The sequence below is a fragment of the Eublepharis macularius genome, chromosome 8 (genome assembly GCF_028583425.1).
Source record: "Eublepharis macularius isolate TG4126 chromosome 8, MPM_Emac_v1.0, whole genome shotgun sequence".
Classification (NCBI taxonomy): domain Eukaryota; kingdom Metazoa; phylum Chordata; class Lepidosauria; order Squamata; family Eublepharidae; genus Eublepharis; species Eublepharis macularius.
Genome location: NC_072797.1, coordinates 138,500,734 through 138,519,875, shown reverse-complemented (window position 1 = coordinate 138,519,875; position 19,142 = coordinate 138,500,734). Strand labels below are relative to the sequence as shown.

Genomic DNA, 19,142 nt, shown 5'->3' with positions numbered 1-19,142 from the left:
TATAAAGAAAAATCAGGTGTACACAGATTGTGCCTGTGTTGACTGTAAACTTGCAAACAGGGCTAATGTCTACATGGTAAGTTATTCACCCTAATCCAGAGTTAGACTCCAGTTATCCCCAAGGTGTTTGAAGTCTACCTACCTCTTAATTATTCAATTCCATGCTTAACTGATTTAAACAAGTACAAGCCCACCTCACAGGGTGTTTTGTTTTGGGGATAATAATGGCATAGTTTGTAAACCACTCTGAGTGGGTGTTAAGTTATCCTGAAGGGTGGTATATAAATCGAATGTTGTTATAAACAGTAGACATGTAAGAGGAAGGAAGGAGGAAGGGGAGGAAAAGCCGTCGCCTGCGAGCCTGCACTTCCCCGCTTCTTGCCCTTCCATCGTCTCCATTCTCCCCCTTAAGCTCCCACCTCCACCAGTGTTTCCTCCCTTTCCTCACATCCGGCTGTTGTTGCCTGTCTTCTGTCTGCCCCGGCATTGTTTGTTAGACTTGCTATGTAACCCCAATGTGGCTGCAGAGGGTTTGAACTGCTAGGTGCAAAATCTCCATTTTTTTCCCTATTAGCACGAGCACACATTTCACTTCAACAGTTCTGAGGTTTATTTTAAATCCCTTTTCGATCCCCCCCGTCCTTTCAGATTTTTCTACAAATCTGAGTACTTCCTTCCTCCAAGTTAGGAGAAATATACCTCATCGCTGGGCGGCACCACCTTGTGGATTTTTTGATCCACATGGGAAAGGTGGCATGTTTAGAGTTAGATATAAGATTTTGAACTCTTCCTCAGAGTTCGATCTCATATTTCTCACTGAACTGTCAAATGGGGGTATTGGGCCCTTCCTCAGAAATCACCAACTTTATGCAGCAGCAAAAATGCTTATCACATCACTGAAGTGAAATCTGACAGTACAAATTCAACCAGGGGTGGGGAAAACTGCCCCTAAGTCCCAAAGCAGTCGAGCACATGGGTCAGTTCAATGGCACAGGCTGTAAATAGTGGAGGTGGTAAATATTTAACCAAAAAATCAACAGGAGAAAGTCTAATTTGTTCTAGATTTTGGTAAGGTGGAAGAAGTCGAAATGATCATTTGAATCTCAATTCAGAATCAGACAGCCATCCTCTCATGTGGGTAACTCCATCACCCCCTGAATGGATACACGGGATAACAGCATGGAGGAGTGGCTTATGGTTTTGAATTGGGTCATGATGAAGCAGCAGGACGAGAAACTAGTTCTAATTCCAGCTAGGTCGTGAAACCTTACAGGGTTGGGCCAATTATTCCCTCTCGACCAAGCTACTTCTCCTAGTAGCCATGAGGATAAAATGCAGTTTTGAGTTCTGTGATGGGAAGCAAGATTAAAATGCATTAAGAACAGAACAGCGGTTACCTATTCTTCCGAGCCCAATAATCCCAACCGTGCTGCCAGAAAGCCCGTAGCCACACATCCAGAGGGGCTTCCATGTTGTCCAACCACCACTGCAAAAAGAAAATAAAACAGAAATACTGGAAAGTCGGCCCCAGAGCCTGGCCTGCACCCAGATATTGCCAGTACTGTGGTAAGAAAAATAAGTGCATATCCCATACAGGCCCTTCCTGAAGATTCACAATAAACAGTGGCAACCCACAGACGCTGGTTTCAAATATGTAGTATCTGCCACACCCAAAACAATTTCAAAGCCAGTCTTGTTCTTAGTGCTTATTACCAGCCACAAATTAAAAACACCACCAAACAGCCACTAGAACTAAGATGTGCCATGTACAGTGAACAGAGATAGATGCTCGAGTATTCAAGCCAGATAGGCCCCATAAGGCCATTTGCCTATACTGGGCAGAGCCTCGGAAAGTTTGCACCAATTCGTTATCATTATGTAATTAAAGGACGGAACTAAATGTTCACTCTAACAGTGTCTAGAACCAGGGTCCCCACATAGCATTTTTTACACAACAGCATGTTCCAGGCATTTTACATACATTATTTCACTAATCCTTGCAACACCCCAGTAAGGAAGGTTGGGATTATCTGCACATCTGCAGAAGGTTGGCATTATCTGCAAGGTACAAAGGCCAACAGGAGCTGCGAAGTTCCTACGAAGTTCATGGCGAAGGTAATTTTCGAACGGAGATTCCTCTGTTCGGTGTCACCAACATGGTTCATATGAACTGCCTGTAATGAATCTGGGCTGTAGTGTCTGCAGGCAGGAGCCGCGTGACTGAAAGCTCCACCAGAAAAGAACTTCCTGCTCAAAGAATACTCGATGTCAAGGAGGCCAGCGGCAATCCAGCTTTCTCCCTGACACCTTGTTCTGTACAGACAGGGAACTTTTTGCACACAGAAGTCGCTCAATCATGTTAAAGAGTCCAGTAGCACCTTTAAGACTAACCAACTTTATTGTAGCATAAGCTTTCGAGAACCACAGCTCTCTTCGTCAGATGCAACCGTCAGGTTGCATCTGACGAAGAGAGCTGTGGTTCTCGAAAGCTTATGCTACAATAAAGTTGCATCTGACGAAGAGAGCTGTGGTTCTCGAAAGCTTATGCTACAATAAAGATGGTTCGTCTTAAAGGTGCTACTGGACTCTTTACTGTTTTGCAACTACAGACCAACACGGCTAACTCCTCCGGCTCAATCACGGGAGTCCCTTTCCCTGCAGTCTAAACAGTCCAAGGGACAGCTGTACAGCCTTATCTGTTGGATGGGTAAATAAGGCCCTTGCCACTATACTGCAAACATCTCCAGCTTTCCCAAAATAAGAAGCCTCAAATAGGATAGTGTAACACACCAACCATGTTCCAGTCAGTGTGGCCTGACCAGCTGGGCACCTCCAGCATTCGGAGCCCAACCACAACACTCACTTCTTCACTTCCTCCACTGATTCGGGCAACCGGCGAGATGTTGCTAGGAGCAGGGCTACCGTGAGTTCTGCGGTCGCATCCGTCAGGATGTCTGGTGTGTACCCCACGCGAATTCCACTAGAAGTGAAAGAAGCCGTCAGATTCTCCTCTCTTTGAGCCACAAGAGGCTAATCTAAGAGTTTTGTGTCACTCAAGACTGCTTAAAACATTACATCCAATTCTGAATGCCGTTTCTTTGGTGTAGGCATTTCTAAGGTGTTCATGGCCCGAACACCTCAACTGTGAAGCGTGGAGGCCCAATTTGCAAAATTCTTCCCATTCAAAAGGTGTGGGAAAAGCCAATAAAACTTTATGTGCCAAAACCAAGAACCAGTAGAACGCTTTCCCTTATATAAAAGGGGGGTGGGGAGGAAAATACACTTTCTCTTCTATTAAAGTTGAGAAGATTATTGGCTGGGCAAGCAAGCGAACTGGTGCCAAGACAAGGCCCGGCAGATGCTAGATAATCAACGCTGGGATTCTAACCTTCCATTCAATACAAGGCTTTACATAAAATAGTAAGCGCAATCAACCAATTAAAAAATTGAATTAGAACCCCCGATCATCAATCAATGAGTCAGTGACTCAAGTGAAACATCACACCGAACTGTGGCCATGTGCTAAGCGTAGCTTAGAATGCAGACGATGCTCTGAGCATCCAGGAGCACAGCGCACAAGCCACAGCTTAGAGCTGTTTGTCTGCTTTCATTTTCCATCCTCCCAGCACTTAGCTTCCTAAGTCCACCCCTTTCTCCAGGGTACAGCGGATGGCCACATCAGTTCCAACATGACACTAAAAGACAGTTATCACAAGCGGCAGTATCTGATTCTGGATTACGAGCCAACCCCAAAGCATGGCTTCATCAATTCTAATGTTACCAAACCGTAATTAAGCGCTCTTATGCATGGTTTGGCGTGGTGTCTGCAGTGTGCCCACCAATGCCACACGAACACTATCCTCCACTAGCCACCCTCCTGGGAGGCTCTGAGAATTAAAATGGTTTCCTGGGTCTCCTGAACTCCAGGAGTGCTTCCTTCAGCAGTGGCTTTCACAGTCAATCACTGAAAAGTTCCCAGTTCTTATCACTATCCTTGAAGATCTCCAGGCACACAAAGCACAGCCCCCCGCCCCCTTCGTGACAACCACCACATGTGAGAGCTGGGACAGTATAGTGGTTAGAATATCTTTCTGGGAGGCCCATGTACAAATCCCCACAAGTCTTACCGTTTTTTTATTTCATCAATGGCAAGATGGTCATATCCCACAGACAAAGTACTGATTACTTTAAGAGATGGCCCTGTAAAAGATAAAGGTCACACACTCAAAAAGGGGGGGGGAGCCAGTTTGGTGTAGTGGTTAAGAGCACGGGACTCTAATCTGGAGAGCCGGGTTTGATTCCCCACTCCTCCACAAAGCCAGCTGGGTGACCTTGGGCGAGTCACAGTTCTCTTGAGCTCTCTTAGCCCCACCCACCTCACAGGGTGATTGTTGTGGGGTAATAATAACACTTTGTAAACCGCTCTGAGTGGGCATTAAGTTCTCCCTCTGAGTCGGAGGACATCCTGGGTTTTCCCTCTGTCCAATCAGGGAGGCAGGAAAGTTGATCTTTCTTCCCCTTCCTGTCTGTATGTGGGAACACCCCCTGTACTTCCAGATCCAGTTCCTTTCCTGCCTCAGGGGAGAGCAGTTCGCCTTAGGCTAGCTCTGCACTGCCTTTACTACTTTCTACCCTGTATCTTCTATTTACACTCTTTCTTCCTCTCACCCCTTTTTTCTACTTTATTTCTGCTTTCTACTTCACCTTTATCCTTTCCCCTTCTCCTATATCCTTCCTACTTGGGACGGCCTAGGAGAAGATTGAAAGCTGAAGCCAGAATGGCCTCTGCGGCCTCGTCTGATTCAGAGGAGAGCTTCATGGAGAGGGCGAGCCACCCCCCAGGAGCTGTCTTACCGATGGCGGGGGTGTGCTCAGCCGGCGCCGGCTTGCCTTGCGAGGCTGAGCGGCTCCCCGGCGAGAAGATGGCTCCCGAGGAAGATCGGCCCTCAAGGAAACGGCCCCGTCTCCAGCAGAGGGCGCCGCAGAGCTCTTCATTCCAGCAACAAGAGGCCCCGAGCAACAGCGACGGCGCAAATTTCTTTTCGGCGGCAAAAGACGGCGCGGCTAGCGTTTTCCCGCCAATGCCAACCGACGCGCTTCCCAACCTCCCGGCGGGAGAAATGGGACAAGAACGCGGCTGCGAAGCCCAGAACAACCAAGTAAGTGCCGCCTATCTCTCTATGCCCCCAGAAGTGATGGGTTTCTTACGGCAGACTATGAGGGAGGAGATCGTGGCCCTACGTAAGTCTGAAGAAGCACAGTCTTCCCAGCCGTCTTGCTCCAGGGGACGTCAAGCTTCCCAAGGGAGACCCGATATCGCTGCGCCTTGGCCCACCAAGGCAGCTAGAAAGACCCAATCTAATGCTACTGGGGGGACAAGGGGCTGGATAGAGGACGTCCCTTCCCCTAGTGAGGACTCTGAGGGTGGAGAATTCCTCTCTGAGGAAGAACAGGAGGATGAGTCTTCTAATACTGAACATCCGAACAGGCTGTTCCAGATGGAGGATTATCAATATCTCCTTGCAAAGACCCTATCTGCCCTCGAACTCCAAGAGTCGCCCAGGGGGGAGGATGAACCATCTCCTAGGGACCCCAGTATCAGACCCAAGGGGAATAAAGAGTTCTTCCCTAGGTCAGAGGAGAGAACCAAGGTCTTTCCCTTCCCTGAATTCTATGAAAGACAATTAAAAGCTGAATGGGCCACGCCATCTTCTTGCAAACACTTCTCTAATAATGTTAAGAAGTTGTATTCTCTCCCCAGTTTTGCCACTGAGCTGTTGCAGGTTCCTGCTGTGGACGCACCAGTAGCCGCTTTGCAATCTCACGGCCTTCTGTCAGAAGACGGTCAAGGGGCAATTAAAGACAGCCTGGACAAGAAGGGTGACATTGCCCTGAAGCGAACTCATGAGGCGCTCGCCATGGCAATTAAAGCGTCGGCCATTGCATCTACAGTTTCACGAGCGTCAGTGGTCTGGACCAGAAGACTGATTCAATTGCTGCCAGACAACAGCAAACGTCTCCTGGAGGGAGCAAATAGGATGTTGAAAGCCAGCACCTTCACGGCAGACGCCACTCTTGATGCGATGTCCTTCTGTTCCAGAGCTATGGCATCTACCACTGTCACTAGACGTCTGTTATGGCTCAGAGCGTGGCAGGCCGACATCCAATCCAAGGTCATATTGTCAGCCTACCCCTTCCAGGGGAAGAAGTTGTTTGGAGACCTACTAGACAAAATACTGGTGGAGACAAAGGACAAGAAAAAAGCCTTACCTCGACATCTCAGAGGGAACGAGAGACGACCTTTTCGCTTCCAGTCTTTCAGAACGAGCCATACCTTACCCAGACCACGACAAGAGACCAAGAGAAGCTGGTCCTTTCCTAGATCGCAGTCCCGCAGAGGTGCCTTTTCGTCCAGACCTCACAAGCCATCGGGACCCCGGAGCTTCAGGTCAGACGTGGAGGACAAAGGTCAGAAGCCCTGACTCGAAGGAGGCCCCGGTGGGAGGGAGACTGCTTCTTTTTCGCCAGCAGTGGGAGACTTCCCAGGCGGACGCCTGGGCTATGGAAGTGGTGTTGTCTGGCTACTTAATAGAATTTTACTCTCTTCCACCGGAGCGGTTCCTTATATCTCCTCTCAAGAAAGACCCAAGCAGAAGAGCAATAACCATACAAGCTGTGCGTCACCTACTGGATATCAGAGCTGTGGAGCCGGTACCACAACGCGAGAGGGGAACCGGGGTATACTCCATCTTTTTCACGGTCCCCAAGCGGAACGGAGATTGGAGATCCATCCTGGATTTAAAGTTCGTGAACCAGTTCATCAGACTGCGACATTTCAGGATGGAGACCCTGCGTTCCATCGCGGAGGCGTTGAGACAGGGGGAGTACCTGACGTCTGTGGACCTGACAGAGGCCTATCTCCACGTACCCATTGCTCCACCTCACCGACGCTTCCTAAGGTTCTGTGTCAAGGACATGCACTTCCAGTTTCGCGCCATGCCCTTCGGCTTGGCAACAGCGCCAAGGGTCTTCACGAAACTGCTAGTTGTTCCGATTGTCCGACTGCGAGAGATGGGTCTACATCTACATCCCTATCTGGACGACATTCTAATACGGTCCAGTTCTCGAGAAGGGTCAATCAACGACACGCTCCTAACGATACAGACCCTGGAACAACACGGCTTCCTGATCAACAGAGCCAAGTGTTCTTTAGAACCGTCTCAAAGTCTAGAACACTTGGGACTGATAATCAATACGCGTCAATGCTCCTTCTTCCTCCCGGAGGGGAAGATCAAGAAAACCAAACAGTGGACAATGAACATCATCAAGCAACGCCGGTCCTGCATCATGGAGCTGACCAAATTGTTAGGTCTTCTCGTGGCCAATTCGGAAGCCATCTTCTGGGGGCGCTTTCATTCCAGACCTCTACAAGCTCTGCTACGGCCCTACCAGCACCATATTGCTCAGAAAAGAAACATCAAAATTCAAGTGCCTCCATCGGTCAAGAACAGCCTTCGATGGTGGACCATCGTGCTCAACCTTCGACAAGGCAAAAGTTTCCTGACTCCTCAGCCCATCCAGGTTTTCACGGACGCGAGCCTCTCAGGATGGGGCGCATCATTGAATGGTCTACCGGGACAGGGCCGGTGGCTGCCAGCAGAACGCCAACTTCCCATCAACGTGCTAGAGTTGAGAGCAATCCATCTGGCCCTCATTCACTTCCGGGAACATCTGACCTTCCAACATGTTCTCATCCGCACGGACAATGTGGCGGCGAAATCATACATCAACCGGCAAGGGGGTTCCAAATCCTCTCGTCTACAGAAGGAAGCGCACAAGATCATCAGCTGGGCGGAGGACAACCTTCTATCTCTGCAAGCGGAGCACATCAGGGGAGTGCTCAATGTGGAAGCGGATTGGCTGAGTCGAGAGTCGTTACATCCGGGGGAGTGGTCTCTCAGCAGAGAAACGTTCACACTGCTAACGGATCACTTCGGCACTCCAGAGGTGGATCTTTTCGCGTCACCGCAGAATCATCAAGTGCCGAGATTCTTCTCCAGATACTTTCACCCGGAGGCAGAGGGCACGGACGCCATGACATCGCCATGGCCCAGGGGCCTGCTGTATGCGTTTCCCCCTCTTCCGATTTTACCGAAACTTCTGAGAAGGATCCAGGATCAAGCAGCCACAGTGATCCTAGTGGCTCCGTACTGGCCCAGGAGACCGTGGTTCTCGGCCCTGCTGTCGCTATCGACCCGCTCACCATTCCGCTTGCCAGTACTTCCGGATCTGCTTCAACAGGGACCGTTCTGGCATCCTCACCCAGAATGGTGGTCTTTGACCGGATGGAGATTGAAAGGCGGTCATTACTCAGTGTAGGATATCCAGCGCGTGTCGTGGACACCATGCTTTCCTCAAGAAAGAGATCTACGAATAGGATCTACAATTCCACGTGGAAAGCCTTCGTACGGTGGGGAAAACGCAAGAAAATTGACCCTATGTCCCCGTCTATACGTGACATCTTGGGGTTTCTACAAGAAGGCCTAGACAGGGGATTGAAGCCGCCCACCTTAAAAAAGCAGATGGCGGCAATCAGCACGGTGCTTCCAAAGGTGGAGTCGTCCACCTTGTCCACTCATCCTCATATTAAGAAATTCCTGCGGGGAGCCACCTTACTGAACCCCCCTACGGTGCATCGATTCCCAACCTGGCGATTAAGCGTTGTCCTCAAGGCTCTTACCAAACCACCCTTCGAGCCCGTACAGGACATCCACCTCAGGTGGCTGAAATTAAAGACTGTATTCCTAGTGGCCATTACATCGGCACGTAGGATTTCTGAGTTGAGCGCACTATCAATTAGGCCGGATTTATGCATCTTCCACAAAGAGAAAGTGGTTCTCAGGTCGGATCCAACATTCCTCCCCGAGGCGTACTCGAGATTTCATCGAGCGCAAGAGATTATACTTCCTTCTTTCTCACCTAATCCTCAGCATCCAAGAGAAAGAGAGTGGCACACCTTAGATGTGCGCAGAGCACTCAAGACCTACATTATTAGGACTGAACACCTACGTAAGACGGACTCCTTATTCGTCAATATTGCCACGCCTAAGGTAGGACAGAGAATGTCTTCATCGTCCATTGCCTACAGCATCAGGACATGTATTGGCGAGGCATACAAGGCTCTTAAGTTGGAAGTTCTGTCAGGTATTACGGCTCATTCTACCAGGTGTGCAGCCACCAATGCGGCCTACAGACGGAATGCCTCCATAGAAGAGGTCTGCAAGGCAGCCACCTGGTCTTCTGTTTCGACCTTTATCAGACATTATCAGTTACACACGTACTCGTCATCGGATGCAGCATTTGGTAGAAGAGTCCTGCAACACGTCATAGAGGACGAAGATCATCTCCCACCCGGACCTTGAAGGGACTGCTTTGGGAGCACCCAGGATGTCCTCCGACTCAGAGGGAGAACGGCCCCTTGGATACTCACCGTGAAGGGTCCTTCTCCTCTGAGGTAAGGAGGACATCCTGCCCTCCCGAGCTCTTCGTCCTCTGCCTAATTGTGTACTAATCTGTTCCTACTCTCCTTCTACCGCTGCATTAACAACCTGACTTCTGTTAATATTCCCTTGTTCTAACAGTTTCTAGTTAAAAAAGGGTTCATAACTAGTCATAGTCTTGACAGTTCTTTATTTGAAAGTTTGTTCTCGTTTCAGTAATAGTTATCTAGTAGAGTGACTGAATTGATGACTGCTGTGGGGAGACCTCTGGATCTGGAAGTACAGGGGGTGTTCCCACATACAGACAGGAAGGGGAAGAAAGATCAACTTTCCTGCCTCCCTGATTGGACAGAGGGAAAACCCAGGATGTCCTCCTTACCTCAGAGGAGAAGGACCCTTCACGGTGAGTATCCAAGGGGCCGTTGTCCTGAAGGGCGGTATATAAATCGAATGTTATTATTATCGAATGTTATTATAATATGCCCTCCCCTCTCCCCCGCAAAAGTGGAGAGAACTCATGAGCCACACCAGCAAATCAAATACCAAAGCTAATTGAAACATGTGACAATATTAAAAATGAAACAAGTCGGCAGGCTTACTATGCAATCCTATGCAAAATTAAGCCCAGTAACTCCACAAAAGCCTGCACTATTTCTCCACATTTCTGTTAGCCGCAACAAAAAGTGCACAGAAATTACGGACGCAATCTTTTATGTTTCTTGAGATGATGCTAGTAACAACAACAAAACTACAGTAAGAGCTTTGTTATCCAGCCCCTGGTTAACCAGAAACTCCGTTAACTGGCACTCCAGCTGCTGTTGCCTGCTCTCAAGGAAAAACAGGCAGTGACAGAGCTAGTTCTAAGTCCCAGCCACAGGCAACGTCTGCTCGCACGGCTGCCAAGCGGAAGATGCCCGCTGCTGAGATCCCACCACTTCCCCTTTCTCCCTGTCCCCGTGCTACCAACCAGCTGTGCAGCAGAATGGGGGCTGCAGGCTCATCCTCACCATGGGCATTGGCACCCATAACTGATCCCACCAAGACCCGCTGCCGGCTCCTCCTCTACCTGCTCTCAGACTAGGGAGGAGCAGAGAGCAAGTCTTGGTGACGACTGTGCCGTCAAAACTTTGCTAACGGGCATCCCAGGTTCCCCATGAAGCAAGTGAAGAAAGCTTTTACTATATTACAAAAGTTAAACCCAAGAACAGAAACTGAAGCATTTAATTAAGCAGTGTAAGCAGGGCTTTTTTTTCAGCCGGAACGCGGGGGAACGGAGTTCCGGAACCTCTTGAAAATGGTCACATGGCTGGTGGCCCCGCCCCATGATCTCCAGACAGAGGGGAGTTGAGATTGCCAATCGGCGTGGAGGGCAATCTCAACTCCTCTCTGTCTGGAGATCAGGGGGCGGGGCCACTGGCCATGTGACCATTTTCTCCGAGGGCAACCCACTGAGTTCCACCACCTCGTTCCCCAGAAAAAAAGCCCTGAGTGTAAATGTCTCACAGATTAAAACTCACACATGGGTTGAATCCTGTAGCCTTTCTGCAGGCACAAGGAGACGGGGGAGGGACAATCTCATTTCCTTCCACACTGGAGTACCTGTCCTGGTCTCTTGTCCAATTGATGGCCCTTTCAGGGGACAAAATTGCCCTTCCTCATTCTTGCACCAGTAGAAACGTTGGTAGGATCCACACCCCAATGTGAAAATGAAGAGGTGTCAATAAGCACGGAAGGCGCTATTCAGGAATGGCTGGTCCCTGCACAGAGAACTCAGTCTTCCTTGCGTCAAACATAATGAAAACGTAGGAGACGTCTTTTTCTTTCGGTATGCCTCCAAAGCAAATAAAGTGGGGAGAAGGGCCATAGCTCACTGGGAGAGCATCTACTTGAATGCGGAAGGTCCAAAATTCGATCCCCAGCATCTCCAGTTTAGAAACAGATCAGGTAGAAGGGTCATCTGAACGCCCCCTGAGATCCTGGAGAGGTGCTGCTAGCCAGAGTAGCCAGTCCTGACTTTGACAGAACAATGGACGGATGCAATAGCCCAGTTCACAACGTACAGTGAACATACATACAATCCGTGGACAGTGCGCATTTGATCTTTCTTGTGTTGAATAATTCTCATGTTACAACCAAAACATGTACAGCTGAACATTTGGTTGAAACTTCACATTTGTCCAGGTACTGGTTTCCAGTTTTACTCACAGAGTGAATGAGGGTCGGCTTTTGTTTTTGTTTTTTTACAAACAGGTGTATTCAAGTACATACCGACTGCAACTTTTGCTGAGAGTCTTCAATAGGTAAATTTAAATTTAAACCAAGCCCACCACTTGGAAACCAAATTGTTAATAATAATAATAACATTCAATTTAGGACAACTTAACACCCACTCAGAGCGATTGACAAAGTGTGTTATTATTATCCCCACAACAATAATCACCCTGTGTAGTGGGTGGGGCTGAGAAAGTTCTGAGAGAGCTGTGACTGACCCAAGGTCACCCGGCTGGCTTCAAGTGGAGGAGTGGGGAATCAAACCCAGTTCTCCAGATTAGAGTCCTGCCACTCTTAACCAGTACACCAAACTGATTAATCAGATTAACAGGCCCACTAGCCATATTTTCACATGGCTGAAACTGGCACAGCTCTACATTCGAGCTGCATGCATTTGTCCATTACTGGCCAAAACATTATGGCCAGTTTCTACCATAAAGCCCCACTGTGCAAGCTTCCTTTCATAGCCATCAATTTTTACAATTGCTGTGGTCTTTGGGAAATGATGGAGGCAAGAACATACCCTGAATTAGGTTTATCCCAGGTAAGTTTTGACTGCAAACATTTTCTGCTATTCATAGGAGGGGCTTGTCTCACACGCCCCAGTAACCCTATTAGATGTCTCATTCTAAAAGGGATGTATGGATCTACAGCCTAATACAGGTAGGTCCAACCTTCACCGCCTTTAGCCCTCAAAATTGGAAAGGGGTAAGTTGGAGACTATGTGCTTAGATCCAAATGCAATGTCCAACATATGGATGTCAGATGGGCCCAGAAGCAGACAGACAATGGCGTGAATCCAACCCTCCTCCAATGAGCCTTCTAGCCTAAGGGGCCTCCTAGGTTGGAGGAAAGCATCAATCTTTGTTAAGTGGAATAGTAGGACGGGTGTAGGATTCTGCCCTCCGACAACATTGCAACCCATTCCCCTCCCCGTGCTTTGAGAGAGGATATTTGCATGGGGCTGGGGTCTTCATAGTGACTATTATTTGATTGTATCGTCTACTTTGGGGTAAATGGAAGAGGCTACCTGGAGGTGTGCACCCAAAACAACACACTGCCGTATAAGAACTCCAAAAACAACTCACAAAAGCCACCCCCACAATGTATGAATGGCAAAGCTTATCGGAATCTGTGTTTTTTTGTTGTGCTCATACAGCACCTGACACAACGCAAGAGTGTATGTGTGTGTTTAAATCTATTGATACCATAATGACAATACTTAACTATACAGGCCAAGGAGTTTCTTTTTTTGTAGGATGGGTGAGGAAGTCATAGACAAAGACTGACACAAATACAAAACCTAAAATCAAGGGAACTGGCTGGTGGAATTTTTTCCCCCAGAGACAGGGAATGTTTGACCAGATTACCCTGGAGAGCCTGGATGTAATAAAAAAAAAAACCCTCTGTGAAGGAAGGAGATAAAAAAGCATGAGGCAGGATTTACTAATGCAGCCTGCAACTCTGAAATAAGAAACTAGGAATCAACATTAACCTTATTTTTATGCAGGAGCCTGTTGTTTGGGGGAGGGAGAATGGTTCACAATGGGGAGTCATCAGAAAGTCAGCCAATCCACATTAAATTTGCAAGCAGACATTCTATAACACGGTAACAATCCTGCACCCTCTTGACGTGCCGGCCATTCCATTAGGCACAGGGCTTTTTTTCTAGGAAAAGAGTTGGTGGAACTCAGTGGGTTGCCCTTGGAGAAAATGGTCCCATGGCTGGTGGCCCCGCCCCCTGATCTCCAGACAGAGGGGAGTTGAGATTGCCCTCTGCGCCGCTCGACAATCTCAACTCCCCTCTGTCTGGAGACCAGGGGGCGGGGCCACAAGCCATGTGACCATTTTCAAGAGGTTCCCGAACTCCGTTCCACCACGTTCCAGCTGAAAAAAAGCCCTGCTTAGGCTGGTATCTTCACTTACCTGCTGCATCCAGAACCTCTTTATCTATCCGGTCAGACAAAAGGCACAGGATTCCAGCCTTTCCAGCAACCCCTGCTAACAATTCCGTCTGAGGGATTGGTTCATCTGAATCCCATTCCTGGATATTGCTGCTTCAAAGGAAGCAAAAAGATACAATCACACAAAACAGGTCAGAGGATAGAGCTGTACCCCGAGGGTTGCAACCTTTAATCCTTTTCAATCTGTAGACAAATCAGAAGGTTAACTGATTAATCTGTTGGAGCCAATTTTAATCGCTAAAGGACAAAGTATTATCGGTAGGGTTGTAAGGTAACAGCACAACACTCCACTTTGAGGCTATTTTGTCACTGGTGAGTTACTGCAATAGAGAATGACATTATGAACAATAACCCAGCCTTTTAACCACAAATAAGGCCATACCGTTTGATAAACTCTTCTTTCAGTATTTCAGAAAGATTCAGCGAAGTGGGCATGAGAGCATAATTCAGTGGTAGAACATGTGCTTCTCATACAGGAAGTTCCAGGTTCAAATCCTGCTATCTCTTTCTTAAAAGAGATCTCAGGTAGAAGAGGTTGGAAAGGTCCTTGCCTGAGACGTGAGAGAAAAAACTGTCACTCAGAGTTGACAGTATTGATTAAGATGGTCTGACTCGGTCTGCACAGCACTTGAGTCCCTTTTAACTGGAGATGCCAGAGGTTAAACACAGAACCTTTATACATGAGAAGCCTATGCTCTGCCACGGAGCTAAGTCCCCTCCAACCACCACTGAGCTCTCGCAGATTTAAAAATCAGAAGTCCCACCGACTTTCTACTCACGAAGGCTAAACCCTGGGAAAGATTCTTACAGGGATCTCAACAAACTGCCCAGTTCATACACAATATAAGCCCAACGTTCTTGGAGCAAAGTTCAGCACAGTTCAGGTGGTGAAAACCCCACCGGGGTCACCATGAGTCAGCTATGACGTGAGGGTGCCCCAGGAGAGCATTGAGCTTTGTTGAATCCTAGGCACAGTCCTGTGGGCTCCACCTTTCCTGTGGGAAAGCACCAGCACCACCTCAGGGGCTGCTTGGCTCGGACTTGGCCAGCCCTGGCGATAGGCCTAAGGGTGCCTATTGCCTTCTCCCAGGCCTCTGTGAGTGGAGGCCTTCATTTCTCAGCTGGGACCCAGCGGGCAGTCATGAAAGGAGGCAATGGACCCCATCGTGGTCACTGCCAGCCAAACTGGACAGAACCACCAAAATGGCCACTTGGCTTGTCTCTGGACCAGTTAACCATCCCAATCCGCCCAAAGTACAAGCTACAGAAGCTTTTCAAGCACCTTCCATGCACAGACCATTTGGAAAGAAACAAGGAAACCAGAATAGCATCTTTCAACATAGGAGACAAATGGTTATCTTTCAGAGAACTGAACGAAAGGGACGGTCCATATTCAACAGGCTAAAGCACTGAGGAGACGAATGCTCCTCAGCAAGAATCACGTCATGGTCTCACAACTTCTGTCAAATAAATGGAGCATGCACTTATGGGATTTGTGTGACCTTTTTATTTAAGGGGGTTTACTGTATTAACTCACCTTGTGTGCTCCCCCCTCCCCCCCTTGATTTTTGGAAAGTCCTGTGACTGCTCTATGGGCTTTCAGTTTTTGTTTTGTTAAGGGATCACTCCAGGGAGAAGGGAAAGAAGCAAACACCACAGGGTGTATGGCAAGGAGCACCCTGGTATAATTCTGGAGACTGGGCAAAAGAGAATACACATTTGTTAGCAGAGGGTGAGGGGGAGAGTCCAAGAACACAAACCAAACATACTACAGATACACAGGCCCCGGTCCCTCGGAAAATCTCTGTGGACAGGAAGGATCTTCCTCAGTCTAGTGGGACTTCCTTGCCTCACTTCACTCGCTGCAGCCCAAAACGCTGTTTCAGGGGGATGGGGAATTGAGGTGGGAGCCAAAAGTCTGCAGTGAGAAGGGGGAATTGGAAAAAATTCCTTCCCCCATTCAGCGGAAAGGCCCTGGTAGATCCAGCCCACATGTGGAAATTGGGACGTGCAGAATGTAGTCAGTTGATAGAGGGGTCTTGATGCCGCAACAGAGACTCCACAGCATTTCAAGAATTGTTCTTTTGTTAGAACATGAAACTAGTGGACATGAAAGTAGTAGACAGTACTCAGGTTATTTGGGCTCGTCAACATTCAACAGGCCCCTCTGTGTTGGCGCCAGGCCTCCAGAACCCTGTTCCCCAGGCACAAATGCCCCAGGTCTTCTGGCAAGTCCTTTCCAGGATGCAAGACAGATCCTCTCCTCTGACAGCTAAATTACAAGAGATGAATTACATGAGGCCGCTCAAGTGAAGGGAGACGCAATGTTAGCTGGGAAGCATAGTTTGAACTTCACCTCTCTCTACAGAGCCGGCAAAGATCTTTCTCTGAGACAGTCTCTCCAAGGTTAAATATGTGGGGAACCCAGAGACTGCTCCACAGGTGTTTCCAATCAGCTCTGCAACCACATTTCTGAGCTAGGCCCACAAACCTTACAATACTTAAAAAGTTATACTTATAACTATAGTTATAAGTATATAACTATAGTTATAAGTAAGTTATCTATAACTATATAGCTATAGTTATATTGTAATGATTTTAAGTAAATGTGTGCATGTGTCTTTAAATGCTTGGTGTGATATAGGTGAAGAGTCGGGGTGAAAGAGAGGGATGAGAGGGAGATGATTGGCTGATGACTGAAAGTGTGGGCGGAGTGAAGGCGGTTTGAGACTTGAGCAGAACCACAAGTGACGAATGACACAGGTTGGACACTTGTCTGCTTCTCTCAAGTTTTGATGGGAAATGTAGGCAGCTTGGCGGAATGTTGGACAAGTGACAGTTGAAAAGTCCATTGGACTGCAGTTGGAGAGCCAAGCTGCAAGAACAGGACGCCTACATTTCCCATCAAAACTTGAGGGAAGCTGACCAGTGTCCAATCTGTGCCTTTTGTCACCTGTGGTTCTGCTCTCAGAGTTAAAAAAGAACATTGAGTTAGAGAAAGAGAGGCCAGCTGTGGGCAGCCTGAGCAATTTAAACATTTCTGTGAGAAATATTCAGTCAGGGAAAGAGAGGCTGGCTGTAGGTGCTGCCTGAGTAATTTTGAGCACGTCTGTGAGAAATACTGAGTTAGAGAAAGAGGCTAACTGTGTGAGAAGCCATAGAAGAGATCTGTATGAATGAGTTTAAATGAAGTAACTTTAAGAACCGAGAAATACTTTTATGAAACCGATACGCTTCTTGAAAAAATAAAAAGTTTATTTTGTTTTTGTTATATCCCAGAGTAGCGGGCATTGCTATATCCCATTCCTATCCTCAGGGGCATATAGAACCACGAAGGAGCCTGACGCTTAGGCACGTGACTAAAAGGAAAACTTAAATAAAATACCTTGGAATATAATATTCCTGGTGGCAGCAATCTACCCTAGAGAAAGGGTGGTAACATATATACTTATAGTTCTGAACTTAAATTCAGCCATTTTCTCTCAAAGACCTCGTCTCACTAGACAGACAGAATGCACCAGCTCCCCCACCCCACAGATGTATCCAATGTTTGTTCCCTTCACAAGGTTCAGGATTGGGCCCTCTTTTCCCATCCGTAAGGCCGAAACAACAGAAACATGCATGTGTTTACGCCTGCCGATGTGCTCGATCACAAAGGATCACACCCACTGGAGCTTAACACAGAGGGCTTCCTCTTAAAGCACCTTTTAAGGCCACACAACTAAATACATTTTCCTTCGAGTAAGCCCCTTTGAATATACCTGAGTAAACCTGCTTAAGATTGCTTCCTGAGTATTCTTTAAGGGTCCCACTCCAGTGGATTCAAATCAAGAATGAGTTCTTGAACACTTTTAACCCATGAAGGAAGAGAAGATTCTGTTGAGAACCGTCTGTACCACCTAACACAGATAAAATGGGTTCTAGCCGTGCCCCAAGACACCGGTCAGGTTTTAAGGTATTGTTTTGGCCGCAACAGACCAACAAGCTCACCCCAGAAGTGGCCATAAAAGCCTACTTTACCTGTCCACCACATAATACTTTGCCTCACTTTTAACCAGTTTCTAACGTTGTCCTAACTCTGCAGTTTCTTTGCAGGCATCTCCTGGCAGGGCAGAATCCCGGCAGGCAGTAAACCCAGAGAGATTAACATGAGACAGAAGTGTGGGTGCACCCCAGGTCTAGGGGCGCATAACCCCCCCTAGCACACACATCACTGAAATAAATAGGAGTCTCCTGGTGCCTTCGAGAGGAAGCTTTTATTCCAGCATAAGCCTTTGTGAGCTACAGCCCACTTCCTCAAAGGTGACCCAGCCAGGACATCAGAAGACGGGCGCTCTGGTCCAGAAAAAGCTTAGGCAGGAATAAACTCTTGTCAGGTCTGTAAAAGGCCAACAGACGCCTGTTGAAGAGAGCTACTCGCTGCGCAACAATGCGATCACACAGTGCAATCCTGTGCACGGTGACTCCGGCAGAAATTGCTGAGCCAAGACTGGAGTTACTTTGCATAGGATCCGAGTCCAAAGGTACCTTAAAGATCAACTAGAGCGCCAAGGTAGGAGCTTTGGCGACTCAAAGCTGATCTTGGAAATCTAGTTAGTCTTCAAGGGGCTGTTGGGCTTCGACTGCAGACTGACACTGCCCAGGAGAGCATCAGGCGGGCGGCCGGGCCGGGTTGCAGGAGAGGCGCAAGGGTCGAGAGCAGAAGCCCCTGAAAACCTGACACGGAGCTTCCAGGGCAGCTTTCGCGAGCCTGGCGCTCTTCGGCAGATCCTCTGCATGAGCCTGTCCAATGGGCTCAGACCTAGGATTGCCAGCTCCAACTTAGGAAATTCCTGGAGATCTGGGGAGTGAAACCTGGAGAAACCTGGAGCAAGTGGGGTTTGGGGAGGGAAAGGCCCTTGGCATGGCATAATTCCATAGAAAAGCAGCCATTTCCCCCAGGGGAACTGATCTCTGCGGCCTGGAGACCAGTTGTAATTCCGGGGGATCTCCAGCCACTACCTGGAGGCTGGCAACCCTACTCGGACCAGAGTCGCGCTGGGGCAGGATCGGGCCGCCCGTTGCGCAGCGGCTGGGCACGGAAGAGGCAGAGCGCCGCCCGCGAGGCGCCGAGCTCCTGCGCCGCTTCCCCGGGGGCGCGGGCGGCCTCTGCGGGCCGGGCGGGGTGCGTCGCCCCACAGAAGCGGAAAGCGGCTGGAGCCGGCTGGGGCATTGCTCGGCGCGGCAGCCACGCGCGTGCATGCCCCCCCTCCCTCGCGGCGCACTTACACCCCTGCCCGGGCCAGGGCCGCGCGCCCCTCCGGGGGGATCCTCCGCGTCACGAAGACCTCCATCAGCCGCCGCGCCGCCGCTCGCATCTGCCGCCCGCCCGCCGCGCCGCCGCGCTGAAATCCCCCCGGGGCTGCTC

At 48.8% G+C, this 19,142-nt stretch overlaps 1 protein-coding gene across 2 annotated transcripts in view; it reads right to left on the bottom strand.

Annotated features, from left to right (window-relative positions):
* The window catches only part of GRHPR (glyoxylate and hydroxypyruvate reductase), a 24,861-nt gene extending 5,719 nt beyond the window's left edge, over positions 1–19,142 (bottom strand). Inside the window, exons 1-5 of one of the 2 annotated variants that reach the window (XM_054986210.1) lie at positions 19,004–19,142; positions 13,698–13,828; positions 4,128–4,200; positions 2,864–2,980; positions 1,398–1,486 (exon numbers count right to left, since the gene is read on the bottom strand). In XM_054986210.1, the coding sequence (XP_054842185.1) occupies positions 1,398–1,486; positions 2,864–2,980; positions 4,128–4,200; positions 13,698–13,828; positions 19,004–19,092 (499 nt within the window). In that variant the 5' untranslated portion in view covers positions 19,093–19,142. The remainder of the gene's footprint in view (positions 1–1,397; positions 1,487–2,863; positions 2,981–4,127; positions 4,201–13,697; positions 13,829–19,003) is intronic. The other variant, XM_054986211.1, reaches the window with a different exon arrangement.